At 44.1% G+C, this 19,046-nt stretch overlaps 2 protein-coding genes across 4 annotated transcripts in view; both read right to left on the reverse strand.

The window, feature by feature from the left end:
* Positions 1 to 4,321, reverse strand: part of XRCC5 (X-ray repair cross complementing 5) — a 99,785-nt gene extending 95,464 nt beyond the window's left edge. Inside the window, exons 1-2 of the mRNA XM_037132294.2 lie at positions 4,192 to 4,321; positions 1,661 to 1,774 (exon numbers count right to left, since the gene is read on the reverse strand). Coding sequence (XP_036988189.2) covers positions 1,661 to 1,774; positions 4,192 to 4,212 — 135 coding nt within the window. The 5' untranslated portion in view covers positions 4,213 to 4,321. The remainder of the gene's footprint in view (positions 1 to 1,660; positions 1,775 to 4,191) is intronic.
* Positions 4,322 to 6,388: 2,067 nt separating this feature from the next.
* On the reverse strand, positions 6,389 to 19,040 carry TMEM169 (transmembrane protein 169). Of its 3 annotated transcripts, XR_008392685.1 has the most exons (4): positions 18,981 to 19,025; positions 11,178 to 11,532; positions 7,680 to 8,806; positions 6,389 to 7,614 (listed from the first exon to the last, which is right to left on the reverse strand). XR_008392685.1 is itself a non-coding variant. In XM_037132287.2 (3 exons), exons 2-3 carry the CDS (start codon positions 11,446 to 11,448, stop codon positions 8,184 to 8,186), a joined length of 894 nt encoding a protein of 297 aa, XP_036988182.2. In that variant the 5' UTR covers positions 11,449 to 11,532; positions 18,977 to 19,040; the 3' UTR covers positions 6,389 to 8,183. The 3 variants fall into 3 exon arrangements, 2 of the variants coding, with proteins under 2 accessions (XP_036988182.2, XP_053527322.1); XM_037132287.2 differs by having other exon boundaries at positions 6,389 to 8,806; positions 18,977 to 19,040; XM_053671347.1 differs by having other exon boundaries at positions 6,389 to 8,806.
* Between the last annotated feature and the right edge of the window lie 6 nt (positions 19,041 to 19,046).

Consider the following 19,046-nt stretch of genomic DNA (forward strand, 5'->3'; position numbering starts at 1 on the left):
AGAGAAAAAGAAATTAAACAAATATGGCAATGCTTTAGAATTATATAACTCTCTGCACATGACTTTTTTATGAACAATTTCATAACCAAACAAAAACAGTATCTGACACAAGAGGCAGTCCCGTTCCCACCTACCGGATAAGCCTTTTGAGTCAATGGGGAGAACACTACACAGGGAAAGGATGAAATTCCGTCATTCTCCACTTTTTGTTTGGCCTGCAAAACTCCCCGTCCCTTAGGGACTCCAGTTCTAGTCCCTAGTTGTATGTGGAGAAACTGTACTGGTTCTGGGGTTCAAACATGTCCAGCACACCAGTGGGACAAGCCAGCCAGAATTCTCTCTGCCTCCTGGACAAGAATTGATCTCCAGGAGGGGTAATCTTGCTCAGAAACAAACCTTCAGGAGAGGGAAGGAAATTCTGACCGCAGCAAGAGACTAGCATCAGATTTTGCCTCCCAGCCTTCTGATTCACTCAGACTCCATGGAAGGGGCGGAGCCAAAAAAGAAACAGAGCCTGAATGCACTGTTTCTCTTTTTTAAAAAATCTATACTACCCTGGGGCACAGCAGCACCACTTGAATACAACCAACACAAATACTATAACCAATAATGGGATTAGAGGCATTCTAATGTTTGACACACTGGGGACTCCAGGTCATTAGAATTTGTTAAAATCTAGGATGACAGGTGGGAGGTCCTAGTGCCCAGTGGAAAGGGCAATACCCACAAGAAATAGGAGAGGTGTCCAGAAGGAGCAGCAACACCCAGGAAATAAAGCAGAACTTCATGGACTTAGTGGTTGTATCAGGCAGGAAAGAGCAGAAATCAATGGAAGAGTTTATAGTTCACCCCCTCCCCACTTTGAATGTGAGTTGGCTTTGGTGACTTGCTTGACTAACAGAGAACAGTAGACATGACTTTCTGACATTTCTAAAGCTAGGCCATAAAAAGCCACATAGGCAGGTCTCTGAGAACATGAACTCTAGGGATACTGCTTTTTAGAAGCAGGAGGTGCACTGAGACTCCCAAGCTACGTGAAGTGACCATGTGTAAGGGCTCTGATGGACAGCCCCAGCTGAGTTCCCAGCCACCAGAAGGCATAATTACCAGCTGTGGGACTGAGCCATCTTGAACGTCTGGCTCAAGTTAGCTTTCAGATGACTCAGACCCAGTGACCATCTGAGTGTGCCTGTCCAACAGGCCTGAAGAAAGAACTACCCAACTGAGCTACCCAGTCATCTCACAGAAACCTTGACAGATGTTTTTTTAAAAGATGTCATTTAAGATATGAACTTTTGGGGCAGTATGTTACCAGCAAACGATAACTAGGATAGGCACAAAGTAGCTGAAGGACTCGTTCGAGAGCATGAGCTCAGTCAATGACACGTCAGAGCAAGGACCCAAACCCAGGCCATCTCGCTCTGGAGACTATACTTTCAAACGTGACTTGACATTGCCTCTTGTTTCTGGTAAAAACTGTAGTATCCAGTGGACGGGCCAAAAACAAGAGAAGAAAATGCATCAGGCTCTAATGAGAGCTGGACTTGAACGGAAGCACATGTCAGAAAACTCCTCAGATTCCCAAACACTGAAGCTGGACATCTTGCATTACAAGCAGTTAGAAAATGAGTTTCAAGCTCAAGGCCAACCTGACCCTTACCTGTCGCTGCACAAACATGGTCATCACCTTCTTTGCTTGTTCAAATGGGGATTCTTCACCAGGAAAGGAGTTACTCATGGTAAAACCCACATCCATACACAGCACAACAGCTGCCTGGAAGCAAAGTCCCAAAGAATATTTTAAAATCGTTAACAACAGTCATAAAAAAGAAAGAAAAGAGATGTTGTCCTGTGTTTATTTTATCCAGAAAACCTGTACTGATATTTAGGGGATGCATGATAAATGGAAGGAAAGTGTTCTATTTGGAGAACTTGTGTAAGACATATAAATTTTTACTATGGAGAAACTTTAAATAGTCCTAATATTTTCTAAAAACTAGAAAGTATTTGCCAGGCAGGAGTATGATCCAGGCAGGGGCTTCTCCTGTGGTCTGGGCCCAAGAATAAACCCAGGGGAAGCAGATCTGCAAACAACCTGCAAGCTGGAGCTAAGTCCAGCCCAGGTGAACCTAAAACACACCTGACAACTGCAGTTGATCTACAGACCCACAAGCATGAGAACAGATGCTTTTGTTGAAAACCACTGATGTGGGGTGTGGTTTGTTATAAAGCATTTCTGTAACAACAGGTGACTACTATAATCTACAGTTGGCAATAGGTGACTGCTATAATCTATGTATACTAAAATGACACCCCACAATTGAACTAATTTATAAACTGAAGATCTAAAATAAAGACCAAGACACCAAATCTGTTCTAGAAGGGGGAAAAAAACCACATGAACAAATAATACCAGCGACAATGTCCCATGACAGAGGTATGCAGTGGCCACTAGAAGGGCACATGCAAAGGGCATCTATCCAAGACTGATGGAGAAAATAGAGGGGGGATATAAAACTTGGGTGAGTCTTAAAGAATGAGCAGGAGTCAGTTATGTGAACGAGGGGAGCTGCAGTCAGAGGGAACAACATAAATAAAGATACCTGTTCATTAGATAATAATCACGTATATAGAGGACTGAGAAACCAGGGAAAACATAAACCATTTTATAAAAAAGATACATGTAAAATTCTGTATTTGGCATCCAAAAGTTAACTGAATATGAGTTGGAGACCTGAACCAATAGCAACTAATAATTTCAAAGTAGATTATAAAATGGGTCACTAGTATGACACAGCCACAGAACTATATTCCCCATGCCCATTCCATCCTCCAAAATATTTTAAGTTGTGTCAATGGCTTATTGAATTCAAGTAAGGAAAAGAAAGGTCTTATGGTAAAACAAAACAAAACTGGACAATTTGGAGACCTGAGATCCAGACCCATCTTTATTACCAATTAGTTCTGAGTCCTTGGGGATGTTACTTAACCTCACTGTTAATTCATGGAGGCAGAAAGCAGTTGTTGGACTAGATGAGATCGGAAGGTCTTTTCCAGAGTTAACATTCTTTGACACTGATAGTCTCACCTGTGCTTTGTACTGATCAGACCACATCTGACAAACCATGAGCAGTTCTGAGCATCACATTTTGTAAGAAAGATTATTAAAACTGAATATAAAGGCCCTGGCTGGTGTGGCTCAGTGGATTGAGTGCAGGCCTGCAAACCAAAGCCTAGAGAGTTCGATTCCTAGTCAGGGCACATGCCTGGGTGGCAGGTCATGTCTCCAGTAGGGGGAGCACTAGAGGCAACCACCACTAATGCTTCACTTACCCTTTCTCCCTCCTTTCACCCTCTCTCTAAAAATAAATAAAATCTTTTAAAAAAAAACAAATATGAAATGAGAAAGTTGGAAGTTATAGAAGGATCTGAAGACCATGTAGTGTGAGGAACAGTTTGAAAAAAAATGGATATTTAAACCAGATGAGAAGATTTAGGGGAACATCATAGTTCCTCCCAAATATCTAAGAGCTGTGTAACATAAGGATAGGTCTTTGAGAGAGATAAGTTAACAGAGAGATTGGTTTGAATCCATACAAAGAGAGAAAAATTAGAAGTGATCAGTAAAAGAACCAGTTTTCTGAAGCAGTGATCCCCTGAGCCTAGAAGTGTTTGAAAAAGCTGGATGAGGTCCTATCAGGGAAGTTACGCAGTACATGATTTCTAAATGTGGTTATATGTCAGGGAACACATGAAAAAGGAAGGCTATTTAAGTTTTTCCCTAGTTTACAAAGAATTAAACTTAATGCATTTATATTAAGAGCTTTCTGGAGGAGAAAATCGAATGTTTGGAGAAAAGGTGGGAATAAGCTTACAAAATTCCTCTGAGAATAATAAAACTTACATCCTAAAGTTTCATTGCCTCGAGCATAAGAATCTTAAAAAATGTAAGAGTCCCAAAATATGTTGCTGCATTTATTGCAATTATAAAAACTACGTACTTTTAAAGGAGAAAATTTGAAGCCTTTTGCTAAGAATCAGGTATCCAAAAAGTATCAACAAAAGGTTTCACAATATAGAACTTCTCATAAGGAAACAGAAAAGTCTATATAATATTTCAAGGATTCCTGCTCCTAAACCACACCGTCCATCCTCGGAACCTGCCAGGTACACGCCCACGCCCCCTCCTACCTTATTCCCGGACCGCGCCATGTTGCCGCTCCAATAGGCGCCTCGGGTTGCTTCTTCCGAGTGGGAAACTGCAACACTGCAACTCAGTTCCAGCAGACCCGGAGCCACGGAGTGCTCGGAACTGCCGCTTCTCGGGGAGCCTGCGAGGGGCGGGGAAACTGCGCGCCGACGCTCTGAGCATGCGCAGATTTCTGGCGCGGCGCTCTGGAGCGGAAACGCTTGTAATTTTTGAGTTGCCCAAGTCACCGTCACTAGATAAATACACATCACTTATCCAAAAGGTTCGCTTCCCTCTTCTGTCACTGAGAACCACACCCACAGCGTTTTTTTGTCAGCGCTCTCGCTTTAGATTTCCTTGAGTATACGTATGAATTCAGAAAGTCACTTTTCTTAAAAGCTTGGGTTTTTTTCCAAAAAGGGGGGATAATGAAAGACTTCACAGATGCTATGACTTTGGAACCAACTCCTAAAGGAACAGTCATTTTACCTGCAATTAAAAGTGAGAAGAATAGCACGTGGGCTATTCTTCGGAGAAGAAATGGAATATGTAGAAGCCTTGAGGCATGAAACAGCACCTGCTAAGGATCTCCCAGTAGTTCTGAGTGTCGGTAGCCTGGAAGAGAGAAGTAGGGGAGATAGATGTATGTTCTAGACGTGGCGGCCGTCAATTACAGTGTCCCTTTAAAGGGAAAACGTCCGGCCTTTGTCCCCTTTGAGGGAGAATTGTTCAGGCTGAACCTTGCAAGAAACAGCTATTTTCTATACCAAATGACCCACAAGCTACAAGATGGACAAAGAGTCCAGCAACCAACAGAGTATCTAAAAGTTCTGCTCAGACTGGAAAATCAAATCCAACCAGATTCTCTCCCCCTTGATTGGACCTGGAAAAGCAGACACTAAAGCTGGAAAGATGTCCCTGCGGGAACTGAAGTTGTAAATGCACTGAAGGCAGAGAGTCAGACATTTTCGGACTAGGCTCTTGGTGCCCAGGAACTTCTTTAAGCTGTTGATTCAAAGTCAAGGAGTTCCTGGAAAACTCAATTATTTCAAAAAACTTTTTATAATGACACAGTATATAATTACTGGAGATCCACCATGGTGAAATTTACATGGTTTTTGTCCATAATTTTATCTCCCATGTAGCCTCTCCTTTATTGCCTTTTCCCACTCCTCTTTCCCTCTTTTCTCTCTCCCTTCCCCTCTGACACCCACACACCCTCCAGTACAGGTTTGTTCCCTAGAAGAAATGAAAGAGATTCTAGCACCTGTGTTTGTTTGCACCTCAGACATCCTTAGGGGAGTCTTTAGAATCACCCCCTCACCTGCTCCCAGACAGCTGGGCAGTTGTGGTGCAGAGAATGAAAGTAAACTTTCAAGCACTGCTTCCTCTGGCACAAGGCCTTCATTAGTCAAGGGTGAAGGGGCAAATATTAGTGTGACACCATGTATGGTTATTCCCTTCTTCCTCCATAACAAAAGCCTTCTGGCTTTGTTCACTCCAATTCTCCCTGTCAGTTCAGGGTCTGTTTGGATTTGTACGATATGGAGTTGGGTGGAAAGGAAGACAAGTTAATGGGCTATGGCTGGTAGAGGAAAAAGGGCATTTTGGGATAGAGATTCGTGGGAGCCATAGTCACATATGATGAGAACGGATGGGATGAAAAAAAGACAATGGCATCATTATCTAGGTGCCCCCCTAAGCCTCCCAATCTGGTTTAATTTTCCTTCTACTAGTCTAGGCTTTTACACACCTCATTAGATAGTCCCTTTGAAATAATTTTCTTCCATAAGCCACTAGGTGGCGATCCCAGCTAAAGTGAGGACCATGTCAAATTCATGGAGGTGTTCCTTGGGCATCATCCTTATTTCACCCCTTCCATTCAACTATGTCCTCTTACTTTTGTCCTAATTATAACTATTGGGCCTTGGTTATTAATTTCCCTAACCCCCCCAAAAATGTGACAAAGTGTTTGCAACTTCCCAATGCAGGCGTAAGTAAATATGCAACCATGGAAACAGTGCACCGAAACAGAATCTCCATAAATTAGTGGCACATGAAAAAAAGACATAAAGATTCAGATTAAGAGCATTATACATGTATAGGAAAGCCACCATAGTCACCCTTTTTCTGCAAACTGTTGCATTCAAAGTACAATAGTTTGAGGGAAACTTAAAGACAAAGTGAGCACGTTAGATTTTATTTTTGTTTTCATCTCAATTGTTTACATCTCTGCAAAAAGCACCAGAGAGCACCAAGTTTATTTTCAAGAATTGTGGACAGAACATTGATTTTGTCAAACTAAAAGTAGTTATTTTAAAGGGGTTGGGGGTGTCTTCTGAAGATGGATTTCAGCACCATGCATTAGGCGAATATCCCTGGGCTTTTGTAGGAGAGCATGCCCAACTAGTGTGGTCTGATTCCCAGTTCTTTCAACAGCTTCCTCCTGAGACACCAATAAGAAATGAGTACCAGCTGTTCTTGTATGGCTCCAAACCTCCAAAAACCGCTTGACCTGTGATGATTCAACTTTTAAAAAATTAGAAATATACTTTCAGGAACAAATTTTTTTTTTTAATTTCAGAATGTTAATTTGAATTCATCTGGTTTATACCCCCTGGTATCCAGGAAGTCTTCTCAGCACAGCAAAGATTGTGTTTGTTGTTAAACGCCAGAAAGTTATCAGTGAATAAGGTTGCACCGAACAACAGAAAGCCCACTGATCTTTCTATTTAGGGCTACTGAACCCTGTTGGGGATAGGAAGGGGGTACGTACAGATGCAATGCCTCCCTTAAGTCTTTAATCTATAAATAAAATATCACAGTCTCATCTTCACTACCAAACAGATATGCTACTATTATATAATCGTATTCAACTGTTTACTCTTCCCTTCTAAAAAACCCTGAAACCACGTGACATTACATTTAATTGCCAAGTACATGAGTTACTGACATCTCTGTATATCATATACATAGTATATATAGCTAGTACCTATATATAAAATCTGTGTAAGAGTTAGATCTAAATAAATAAATAAATAAATAAATAAATAAAGCTATATTAGCAGTTTGGAATCTGAATGTATTTAAATAATTACTGGGATTCTTCCTTAACTGACAAAATAGCTATTCTTCTTTTTTCCCCTTCCTCTTAAATGAACATAACCACAATATCTAATCTAGCATGTAACTGCCCCAAAGACTACATTTTGCAGCCTCTCTTGCTTGTGAGGTCATACCTAAGGTCTGGCCAATGAGATACCAGTAGTGTTGAGCGGGACTTCTGGGACGTGTCCTTGAGTACAGAGAATGTGCTTCTTTGCCCCTCTCTCTGTTCTGCCAGAAACAGTGAGATGGCAGCGGATGTAATCAGCAGAGGGGTGTTGGGGGTCCCATCTCACTAATGGTAGGGGAATAAAAGAAGCCTGGATCCCAGTGACTCAGCAGGTCCACTGATGGTCTGTCTCCAGGCTTCTTCTACGAAAGAAACTTCTCCCTTGTTTAAACCACTGATATTTGGGGATATCAATTACATGCAGCTAAATAAGTCTAAGTGATACACACAAACCTCTACTTTCTGATACGCTGTGGTATGCCTGCTTTCTGAATGTTTCACTGTATCTTTATCTAATACTTTCTTGGTCCCCCCAGAACCTCCTTATTCTCCCTGTCACGTGCTACCCTGGATTCCGGGCACCAGTAACAACTTCAAGCTCCTAAAATGATACACGACCGAGCTCCCTGTCCCAGATAAATGGCTGTTTTAGGGCAAGGAGTGAAGAAGAGTTTATCCATTGTATGAGCAACTCTTGCATAAGTTGCTTTTCTGTTCCCTGCCCTCTTAGAACCATCAAGATAGTAGAGCAGATCACTGCAGGCTGGAATTTTCCAGAACTGTGAGAAGGGGGGGTGGGAATAATTTAAAGAATCTTCTGCAATTGGAAGATGATATACAGGCTACTGGGACCAGAGGAGGAAGTAAGCTGTTGGGAGTTTAGACAGCGGAAGTTTCTACTTCTTGTGTGGGGTCCTTGGTGGAGAGATTGCCTGAAATATTGTCAGATTCAAGCAACTCCACAATGCTGTAAGGAGAACACTCCTCCAGACCCAACTTGCTGCAAAGCCAGCCACAGAAGCCTTTCTCCATGTCCCGGGCAGCTTGCCACCATGCTCCCCAGGACCACGAGAGCTGAACCACAGCAGCATAGAGGCCCAGTGAAGAGGCCATGGCCATGATGAGCACTGGATAGAAGAGAATGAGGCAGGGGCAACATGAGATCTTGTGCCAAAAGGTCCTCTCCTCATTGTACACAAGGAAGATGTTGTACCAAGTGATAGTGCCATAGTAGAAAGAGACAACGAAAGAGAGAATAAAAACCACAGGCAGGCAGGCCAGTGTCCAGAGGACCACATGGGGTCCACGGTCTGCTGCCATCTGGCAGAGCTTTCTCCCATCAGGTGTTGCTTCCTTCAACAACTCTTTAGGCTTGGTCAATTCCTGCAGCTCCTTCTCTGTCAATGTGACATGGATGTCCACCATCTGCCCCTTCTTCTTCCCTCGTGTGATGGTCCCAGTTAATGTGACATAGCGGCTGTCCGAGGGCATGTTCCACATACCTGAAGGGCGTGAAAGAGGTAAAGTCAAGATCAGAAGAGCGGCATTCCATTACAGTGCTGTCCTTGAGGCTGGGGCTGATGACAGTGTCCACTCACAGCATCTGATATGGTACCGGAGTCAGTAATTCAGTGATGGACTGAATGGGTCCCTTAGGGGGTGACTATTCATACTGGTAGGATTATTCCCACAGAGAACTTTCATCCACACTGATAAAATTGTGAAGCAGATTAAACTTGTGTTTTTGTGTTCTCTTTCTACTTTTCTGGGCTTCAATTTTGACACAATCTCTGTGATATGACGGAATGGGAGGAACTTCTTTACTATAGGCACCATTTTATAGTGATTTTGTTTCTAGGTTACAAGTACTGTGAAAATTTTGCTTATGAGTACCACCTACTGTGTATGAAGATTGCACTATGTGTGCACTATGCTGATGGGCAGCCCAGCCCCCTTCCCTTCTCTGTGCTGCCCTGAGAGGGGGCCTTCTCACAAGCCTGTGGACATCCCAGTCCTCATGTCCAAACTCTGTACACACACATACAACACTGCTACCACCACCACCACCACCTAAGCACCAAACAGCCATCCTTTGGCTACCCTGGAAGTGAGGTTAGAGACACTGAAACAAGGAACTCCATGGTCCTTGGTACCAGTATGTGAAATGTAGCCTACAAGTGATGGAGGTGGGGAGAGCACAGGCTTTTTAGGTTGACCCCTAGGTCCTTGCCCCATGGCTGGGAAAGGAATAGAACAGAGCCCTGTAAAGAGCAGGGCCCAGGATAGTGGTAGGGACTCTGACTGCGCAGATAAAAGGGTTGTACTCTTCCCCAGGAACCTAATGGTTTCAGTCTCCCTCATCTCAGTAAATGACACCAGCATCTGTGCTTTCTGTCATTCCTGTCGAAACGTCAGCAGTCACTGTTTACTCCTCCCTTTTCTCACCCCTGCGAGTGAGCTCCTGACTGCACTGTGAATCCAGCTTCTCTTCTCTAGCTATCTCTCCTGCTGTCACCCTCGTCCCAGTGCTATTGTGGCAGCAGGAGACGACAGTCTCTCATCAGCTTCAGTTCTTTACAGAGAAGCCAGAGTGCTTTTTAAAAATATATAAATCACAAGCTGTCTCTCCTTTGCCTAATTAAAAGTCCTCCATTGATGTCCCCTTGTACTTAGGACAAATCCCAGTGCAAGAGCACTGTAATGGAATGCCGCTCTTTACTATTTACTGCCACAGTTCAACATGATCCAACCATGCCTACCTTTCTGACCTCTTACCCCCCCCCCCGGTCCTCTATGCTCCCTAATAGAAATAACTCCATTCCAGAAACAGCCAACGGTGTTTCTACCTTAGGTTCTTTGCCTTCACTGCTCTCCTCCCTCTAAAAGCTCTGCCCAAGGTCTTTTCATGCACTGCTCCTTCATGTCATTCAGATCACCCCAACATCACAGCCTCAGAGAAGGCTTGCGTGACCATGCAATCTCCCCCCACCCTCCACGAGTTACTCATCTTCCCATCACCATGGCTTATGGTCTTGAGAATTCGAACCACCACCTGAAACTGTCTTTCATTTGCTGACTTGCTCACTGTCTGTCTTCTCCTTAGTGCAAGGTCAACTGCATGAGATCATGCAGAAATGTTGCCTGTTTACTGTGTGCATATGTCTTAAGATCAATCCATCTCCACAAATAGATCTGACTCATCCATTTATGGCTGCAGTGATGCTCAATACAGACACTCCACAGCTTCATTAGCAGTAACAGACATTCTTATACACACCTCCTTATGCAGAAGGGCATAAACTGCATGGGTTAGATACTGAGAATTTTCAGGATGTAGGCTATGCATATTTTTAATCCTGAACCTAGACAAAATTGATCATTTTCCCGAGAAGTGGTTAAAGCAGACTCCACTTCCATGTGAGGTATATGAGCATATGTTCACATCTTCATGTTGATGTTATCATATTTTACCCACTTTCTGGCCATCGGAAATGTGAGGGAATACTATAACTCACTGTTGTAATAATTTGCATTTTCCTGATTATTATACAAGTCAACTATGATTGTTCCTTTATCTTACATGTATTAAGCAATTAGCACAGTATGCTCATATCACTAATTTTTATCTATAAATTGGTCTCTTTCATTATGCTAGGAGTTTTGAAAGGACGGAGAGCTCTTCCACATGACCTAGAAGAGAACATAATAAATGCTCAATAAATACTGTTCATTCATTGAATGAAGACTGCAACATTGTGAGAAGAAACATATCAACAAGAAGAAATAGGTCAGTGATCAGATGCCTTTCTGTCTTCTGGAGGATCCTCATCTGGTTGCCTTCCCAAAGCCAAGCGGCCCCAGAGAGACACTTACCATCATCAGCAGGGTAGTCAAGGAAGTCCTCTCCTTCTTCCTCTTTAGGCTGGTCTCCACCTTCTGATTCCCCAGGCTCCTCATCCATTTTCTCATTGTCTGACCGGTAGACGATGATGGATTCTGGGCGGAACTCCTTCTTCTTCTTTTTCCTGCTACCCATTGTGGCTTCCCCATCCAGGGCCAGGGCAGCGGCCACCGCCTTCCTCAGAGAGCTCTGGTGGGGGCTTGGGAGCTGGCCCTGGCTTCCCACTGATGCCGACTCTTCCATCCTAGTCCTCACGTCTAGTTACACCTTGTGAAGAGCCCAATTTGCTTGACCAGATTTACAGTCCACACATCACAGAGCTTCTTCCTGAATGAGGTTATAGAAAGATGTCTCAACAATGAGCTACATTCAAAAGATAGGAAAACAAAGCCATCAAGAAGGAGGGAATGGGGTGAGTTGGACAGGAGTTTGGGAAATGACCCTCAACGGAAGTCTTCACTTCGCTTTACTTCTCATAATACTTTATTGCTGCATTGTGAGTGCTGCTGAAATACTTTTATAAAAATGAATTGTTGTGGATGAAATTCTATGTGTTGCAATATGTTTGTCATTTACACAAACGTGTAATATTATGCAAACCCCATCTACTTGGGTGAGGAAGTCTTACAGACAAATGGAGGTTAAGAATCACTCTTACTCCCACCAGAGATGGAAATTCAGATGGCTGCAACCAGTACTCCAGGCTCCTGGCTACTAAGTCATACATTGCAAGTATACCCAAATGAATGAATGCAACTTTCAGTGAGATGGCACAACTTCGCCAACCACACATCCCCTGGTATTTTATAAAGGACAACCGTTTGCCACGTTCTTGTTGGCCCCAAATCCCAGATTCCTGAGATACATCCTATCACGTGCTGGAAAACCAATGGAGAGGATGCACACTTTTCACTTTTAACATTCTTTCTTTTCTTTTTGTTTACCAAGTAAAGAGAAGGGCATTTTAATATTTTAGAAATCAGGAACTGTCTTACACTTCCTCAGCTCCAGTGGAAAGTCCCAGGGATCAACATATAGTAGATACTTAGTGTATATTTGTTGACCCGATAGGACAGAAGAAAGGGAAAATGCCTATTTAAAAATAAGATGTGAAACACTGTACTGAGAGGAAAACTTCATTACCTCCCCCAATTCTGGATACTTTATTATGCTGTTCATATTTTATCTGGGAAATAGGTTCTGAACATTTCTCCTTCCCTTTAGATTCCGTGAGACAGAGGGTAAAAAGAATTTCCCCAATTTCCAAGACTTTAATCTTTAGAATTAAGAGAAGAGAAAGGACTTTGTTTTTCTCTGGGAGTTAGGTTTCACCCATCCTCCACCTACACTCCCAGTCCAAAGATGGCCAATGAATGAGATGTGGCAGTTAACCTCACTAAATCATTAGCTTGGGATTCTCAGTCACTCTATAGAGGAAAAATAGGTTTTAAACAACATACTCAGGCTCTAAACCTCATGCTTAATTTAACTGGTTTTAAGCCATTCTTGAAGACAACTTCCCATAATTACAAATTCATCCACCACTTTTTCCATCCACATTGTTATTTTGGTCTAATGGCCATCATCTCTTACCTATGGTTCTTAAAAATGCTCCTTATCTTCTGGCTTCTACTATGCTGCCTTCCAACCAATTCTCCACTCACTATTTAGAAAGATCTTTTGAAAACATTAATAAAATCATGCCATTTTCTGCTTAAAACCCTCGAGAGACATCCCACTGTTACGAAATGAAATCCACACGGATTTGACCATTTTTCTCGCATGTACCTTCAGTGCTCACTCACACTGGCTGCTTATGGATTCCTCAAGGGCACCCAAAGCTTTCCCTTTTGCGGTCTTTTTAAATGCTGTCTGGCTTGGCTGGTCTGCTGCTCCACCCCTGCCCCTTCACTTGGCCATCACCTTCATCTCCCCTAAGTCTCAGTTCAAAAGTCACCTCCCCCAAGATCTTCCTGATGCCAAACTGAAAACAGGTTCCCTGCTCTGACTCTCCTTCTGCCTTGTCCTAACAGCCTATTTCCTGTGTAGTAAGACTCATCAACATCTGTAATTAAGTTTTTCTTGTGATTTTACTTGGTTGTTGCCCATCTCCTTTACTGGACCACAGGCTCTACAAAGTTGTGACATACTAGTGGGTTTTCAAAATCATTTTAAGTGAGTGTGTTAATGATTTGAGGAGGGCAGTGACATAGTAGCGATCAAGGATTAGCCTGATTTTGTCAAAGACTGAGACTGAAGGAAAGTTTAATAAAGAGACACTAATGAGCTCCTTTATAATGAATGAGCTCAGTTGGGACGTAATTGTTATACACCTATTTACTTCTTTAATAATGGAGGGTTTCAGCTGGTCACAGGCCTTATTTGGTAAAGATAACATTTCCCAGCGTCCCTGGCACATACGTGTGATCCAGACTAGTCCTTGGCCGATGGGATATGAGTAAAAGTGATGTGTGCAACTTCCATGTTCGCACCTCTCCTCCCCCTTTTCACCTTCTTCAGGGCTGGAATGTGAACTTGATGAGCCATCTTGAGCCATGCAGACAAGGGAAGCCCCATAGAGATGGCAGAGGAATGAGAAAGAAGGAATCAGAGCCATCCCAATGGCCATAAACCCTCTTCCTTTGACTATAATAGGAGAAAAAATACCTACCTATTCTGTTTTAAGCCAGGGTTATTTTGGTCTCTTAAGGCAGCTATATAGAAATGTTTCCCCATACACTGGGACTGTCCGAGGTTATTTTATACCCCGACCTCTCTGCTGTGTTCCAATTCGTCAGCCCTGAGGCATAAGAGACTGTGATATGCATTCCTGAGTCGGAGCATAAGATAGCAATATCCCTGATAGCAGGTGGTTCAAGCAATTTTGATTCTCCTGGGTGGGCCAGGAATTCATTCTCCTGGGTGGGCTCAGCTGTCCAGTACAAAGGATACCACAAGGACGCTGGCTCAAGCCTCACCAGAATCCACTGCAGAGCTCCATACACTGTATGATACTGTTATGGACTGAATATTTGTGTCATTACAAAATTCATATGTTGAAATCTTAACTCCCGATGTGATGGCATTAGGAGGTAGAGTCTTTGGGAGGTGATTAGGTTAGGAGAGTGCAGCACTCATGAATGAGATCAGCAGTGCCCTTATTAAAGAGACTCCTGAGAGCTTTCTTGCTCTCTCTGCCATGTGAGGTCACAGCGAGAAGCCGGCTGCCTATGAACCAGGATGTTATCTATTAACCAGGCTCTCGCCAAACACTGGGTCTGCCACCAACTTGATTTTGGACCTCTCAGCCTTCAGACTGTGAGAAAGAAATTTTTGGTAATATAAGCAACCCAGTACATGGTATTTTCATTGCAGCAGCCTGAACAGACCGAGACAGAGACTATTCTCTGCTTGCAACAAGACGCCCAACAGTGCACCAAAAGGGGAATCGGAACATCACAGATGAGCACACCTTCCCAGCTATAGGGCTGAAGGGTTAAAGGGACTTGGCGAATTCTCCCTGTTTATGCCTGAGCTGTGACCTTCATTGAAAGAGTAAAATACAGTGCTGTCTCCCAGGGAGAACTGGCCCTCCTCCCCAAAAGTTTAGCACCTTTTGATCTTTAGCTGTTCCCTTGGGAGAACTGGCCCTTTGTCCAGAGGGAACAGTTAATCAAAATCACACATGGCCCTTGGCACAGCCATGTTTGTCTAAAACATATTTAAGCACAGCCCCCAAAGTGAGACTTTGGAATCCCACCCGAGGGAAGGACACTTTGCTCGGAACCGTTCCCAGAAGAACCTTGACCATTGCTGCCTCTTGGGATTCCCCAGCATCTGTGTTTGGGTGTAGGTGATTTCCTGTCTGGTGATACATACTCTTGATTCTTGCTTTTCTTTTTGCTCTTGCTGAATAAAGTGCTTAACTATCCACCTTTGGGTCTTCACTGTTTGTGAATCCGAACCTCTAAATTACATGGCCACAATCTCATACATACCCCTTAAGGGCACAAGTGCCTTTGTTGGGCTAAGTCATCAGCAGAAACTCTGGTTACTACTCCCTCCCGGCCAATTGCTATTCACTCACTCAGTCACTAACCCCCACCAGTCAGTTACTCAGTTCCGCCCTTGCATCCACAGTGGTGGTTTACTGCTAGTGCACAGACTTCGCACTATCAGGCATGATTTCTCTGGAGTTGGCTCACAATTCTGTGCTTCCAGGCGGTCACTGGAACAGATCTAATCCAGTGCCTTCTCCAAACCCATCTAGATACACTCAGTAGAACTATGAACTTAGTGGGTGGAGAAGCCAGGAAGCTTTGAAGCCTCTGCCCTTATACTCACTGCAGAGACACAAGAAACATACATGAAGCATGGCTGGAAAAATGCTACAAAGTATCAGTGACACCAAGCCTTAACATCTGGACACAATAAGGAATGGTGGGGGCTATGGTAAACAGGAGCTCAGGTCTCATCTTAAGTAGAAAGTTACTGTTCCCCTCTCTTCCACCACCAATGCCTACTATTTGGCCAACTGCTTTCACGGAGAAACACAGGTCCATTTGGTATGGGATGTCTGGAATGTCATGTGAAAATTTGACTTTTTGCACTTTGACCCATATGAAAACATCTCCCTCTTCCAAGGAACCTGCACTGGGGCTAAAAGGGTGGAGTGTCATCACTTTTAAGTTAACTTCCCACCGCAGTGAACTGTGTCTGGTCCCAGCCTCCCATTCTTTCAGTTCTTCTCTGAATGCGTATGTGTCTCCCACAGGGCCACCTATTATTACCTGTCTTGGGGTGGCCGGATTCTCTCCATAGCACCTTGACTTACCATCATTAGATATACTAGGCCAGCTAGGAAATACAATGCTTATCATTTTACCATTGAAAATTACCATTAACCTCTCTCAGAAAGACAGTCTCACCAATGAAAAAATGAAGGGAACCAGGCTTAGACAAGCATCAAATGACTGGAACGATGATGGAACAGCAACTTAAAAACTCTCAGCCTCCAGCCAGCTGCTCTGACTTGGCTGTGAGCACAGCCAGGCTGCGTGCAACCTGTTATTCTGTGGTCCTGTGACATTTCTCTTGTCATTGTCAAACTACTTGGTTCTAACAGGCTCTTACGCTGAGACAGGTTCATCATCTAGGAAGGATCTGACCATCGCTATAGAGGAAATACTTCCTGGCCGCAAAGACAGTTGGTTACAAGGCGCTTGAGCATCTTCTTAGTGTAAGACCTGATCTTTACTATCTGATTTTCTGCTTATTGTCTTACCTCTCACGGCAGCTTTCCACCCCCCATGCCTGCTCCCAACATACGTACATGCTGGAATGTAAACCCCAAAAGGCAGGGTCACCTAAATATCTTGTCCACTGTACTGTATCCTCCATGCCTAGAATAGTACCTGGCACATGGAAGGTGCATAATAAATATTGACTGAATATTGTGAACTGGTTAAGAGTCTTATTTGTGCAGGCTGGGCTCTTACTTCAAGGAGAGGGTGGGACTAGAGGCCTCACTGACATTTCTTCTACCCCACACAGAGATTCTGTGAGTCTGAACGTTGAGAATCCCACAGGCCCTTATAATCTGAGCCAGCAGCTGCTTTGCAGTGGGAGAAAATGAAGTTGCCAGGCAGATGGGGCAGAGGAGGGTGAGAAGATGGGTAAGCAAGGGACTCTCAGAAGATGAAGGGAGTTTGTGCTAATGGGTGATGATGACAGGCTAGGAGTGTGGAAGGGTGATGGCTGTGACGATGCGTTTTTCACCAGGACAAAGTGGGCAGTGACGCAGAGTGCAGGGAAGGGCAGCATTTGAGTCCCCGAAGGAGCAGTCAGCGCGACATGACATGGTTGCCCTGAGAAGAGAGGGCTCAACCAGAAGCCAGGGAAAATCTGGAGACGAAGAGCCTCCCAGAGGCAGCACCACGGCCGGGTCTCCAGGCCTGAAGGGCGTAGCAGACTTTCAAACCCCGGCTGAGGTCACAGGCAGAGACGACATGACTCTTTATTTTTAACAAAAGAGCTCTCACAGAGACCCCATCTCTCTTAATCACGGGCTCTCTCAGGACTGTGACAACTAGCTTTCTGCTTGCTCATGCTGCAGCTTCCTTGCTGCTGAGCAACCGCTGCTTGTCATCCTCAGCAGCCAAAACCGGCCTGAAGCCAGTCCAGTCACCTTTTCACTGGAGGACTGCAGAGTCCCTGTCTCAGTCCCTTTGGCCGCTACAGGGAGGCTATGCTACAGCCGGGCCACACGGACCCACCCGGGCAGAGCTCTGTGAATGCACAGGTTCAGCCCTGTCACAAACCACATTCAGTTGTGTCTTTATAAAATGATCTCTAAAAGAAACTTAAAGTGTTCCTTCTTCCCAGGAAAGAAAGCATGGAATTTTCTGGAATAAGAAACTCCTCAGAACCTAATCAATCTCTCTTCCTGTTAAAAAATTTTTTTGTCGTTGGGATTAAAGCACCAGAATTATACTTTTCTGCAACAATATTTCTAACTTTACTACATAAATTTATGTCTTTGTTATGGAGGTGATGGTGTAATTTTTAAAAATTCGGTCATAACTACATAACTGACTTAAGAGTAGATGTAAGTGATCCCTAGATCATTGAGCAAATGGAAAGAGGAAAACGAGTGTCCATTAGAACCTGTCAGCAACAGAGAGGGAGGGGCAAGGGTGTCTTAAAGGAGGTCAGAAAAGGGCAGGGGGTGGAAGAACAGGAAGGAAGGTGTCTGACCCCACTCTCAACTACTTTCAATTTGCTCTGTGAATAACTAGGTGGCAACCCCAAGCAAAGAATACTGGCATTTGTTTGCTTTTACATTATTTTAATGACCAGCAGGGGTAAATATAGTACTCTGACAACAGACAGAAAGAGCATTCTGCCTGGATGGTTAAGACCACAGCAACTGACACAGTTCCCGGATCTTCACAGTTCTTAGGCAAAGTCTCCCCAGGCCATTCCAGGTGTAATCTCACTCTGGTGGGTTGACAGAACCATGCAAGATGAACCAAGATGAACAATAAACAGGAAGAAGAATGTGAATAATAGGTCACTGTGATGGGGTACTCAAACACGGAGAACTTCCCCCTACCCACAGCTCTAAGACATGAACTGGGGGCTTGGTTTTCTCTCTCTCTCTCTCTCTCTCTCTCTCTCTCTCTCTGTATCTCTCTCTCTTACTGATGCGTTCATGCAAGGAACCCTCCTCTTTCAGACTCATCCATTTATGCAGCCCGGATGAAATGGAGCAGATCTCCAATCTGGTAAGAGTGGCTTCTTCCCTACATCCCCGAGAGGGAGATGAGGTAGAGATGGGCTCGAGTTTATTTTTTGAAAGCAGTTCTCTTGCGTCTGTGAAGAACTGCAATGGTACTCTCCTCCCAGACCCCCACGACCCTCCCCAGGGTCCCTTCCGGAGGAGGAAAGGATCTAGAAGCGCATTTCTTCCCCTCAGTGGATCCAGCCCCTTCTCTTCTGCCGCACGCAGCAGCTGGGGCCAGAGCGTCACCCGACGCCGGCGGGTGCAGCAAGGCTCCCAAGCTGCAGCCTCTCTGTCCCCACATGCCCTGGAGATTTAATTTTAATTAACCGTGAGAGCTATAGCACTGAGGATTGCATTTTTCAAAATAGCGCACAGTCCCGCCTTTTGTCTGTTTCCCTTCTGCCACCCAAGCCCAACAACCCTTTGGCATCGAAATTATAAGAACAAAAACTAACAAACAACAAAAATACGAACGAATAATCTCACCTACACGTGCCGGGGACACCGAGTGGCTGGGGACGCCCGCCGTCGCGGGGGAGGGTCTCTCGGAGGATGG

This window comes from Artibeus jamaicensis, unplaced genomic scaffold (assembly GCF_021234435.1).
Source record: "Artibeus jamaicensis isolate MK-2021 breed Jamaican fruit bat unplaced genomic scaffold, CSHL_Jam_final contig_1015, whole genome shotgun sequence".
Lineage (NCBI taxonomy): Eukaryota > Metazoa > Chordata > Mammalia > Chiroptera > Phyllostomidae > Artibeus > Artibeus jamaicensis.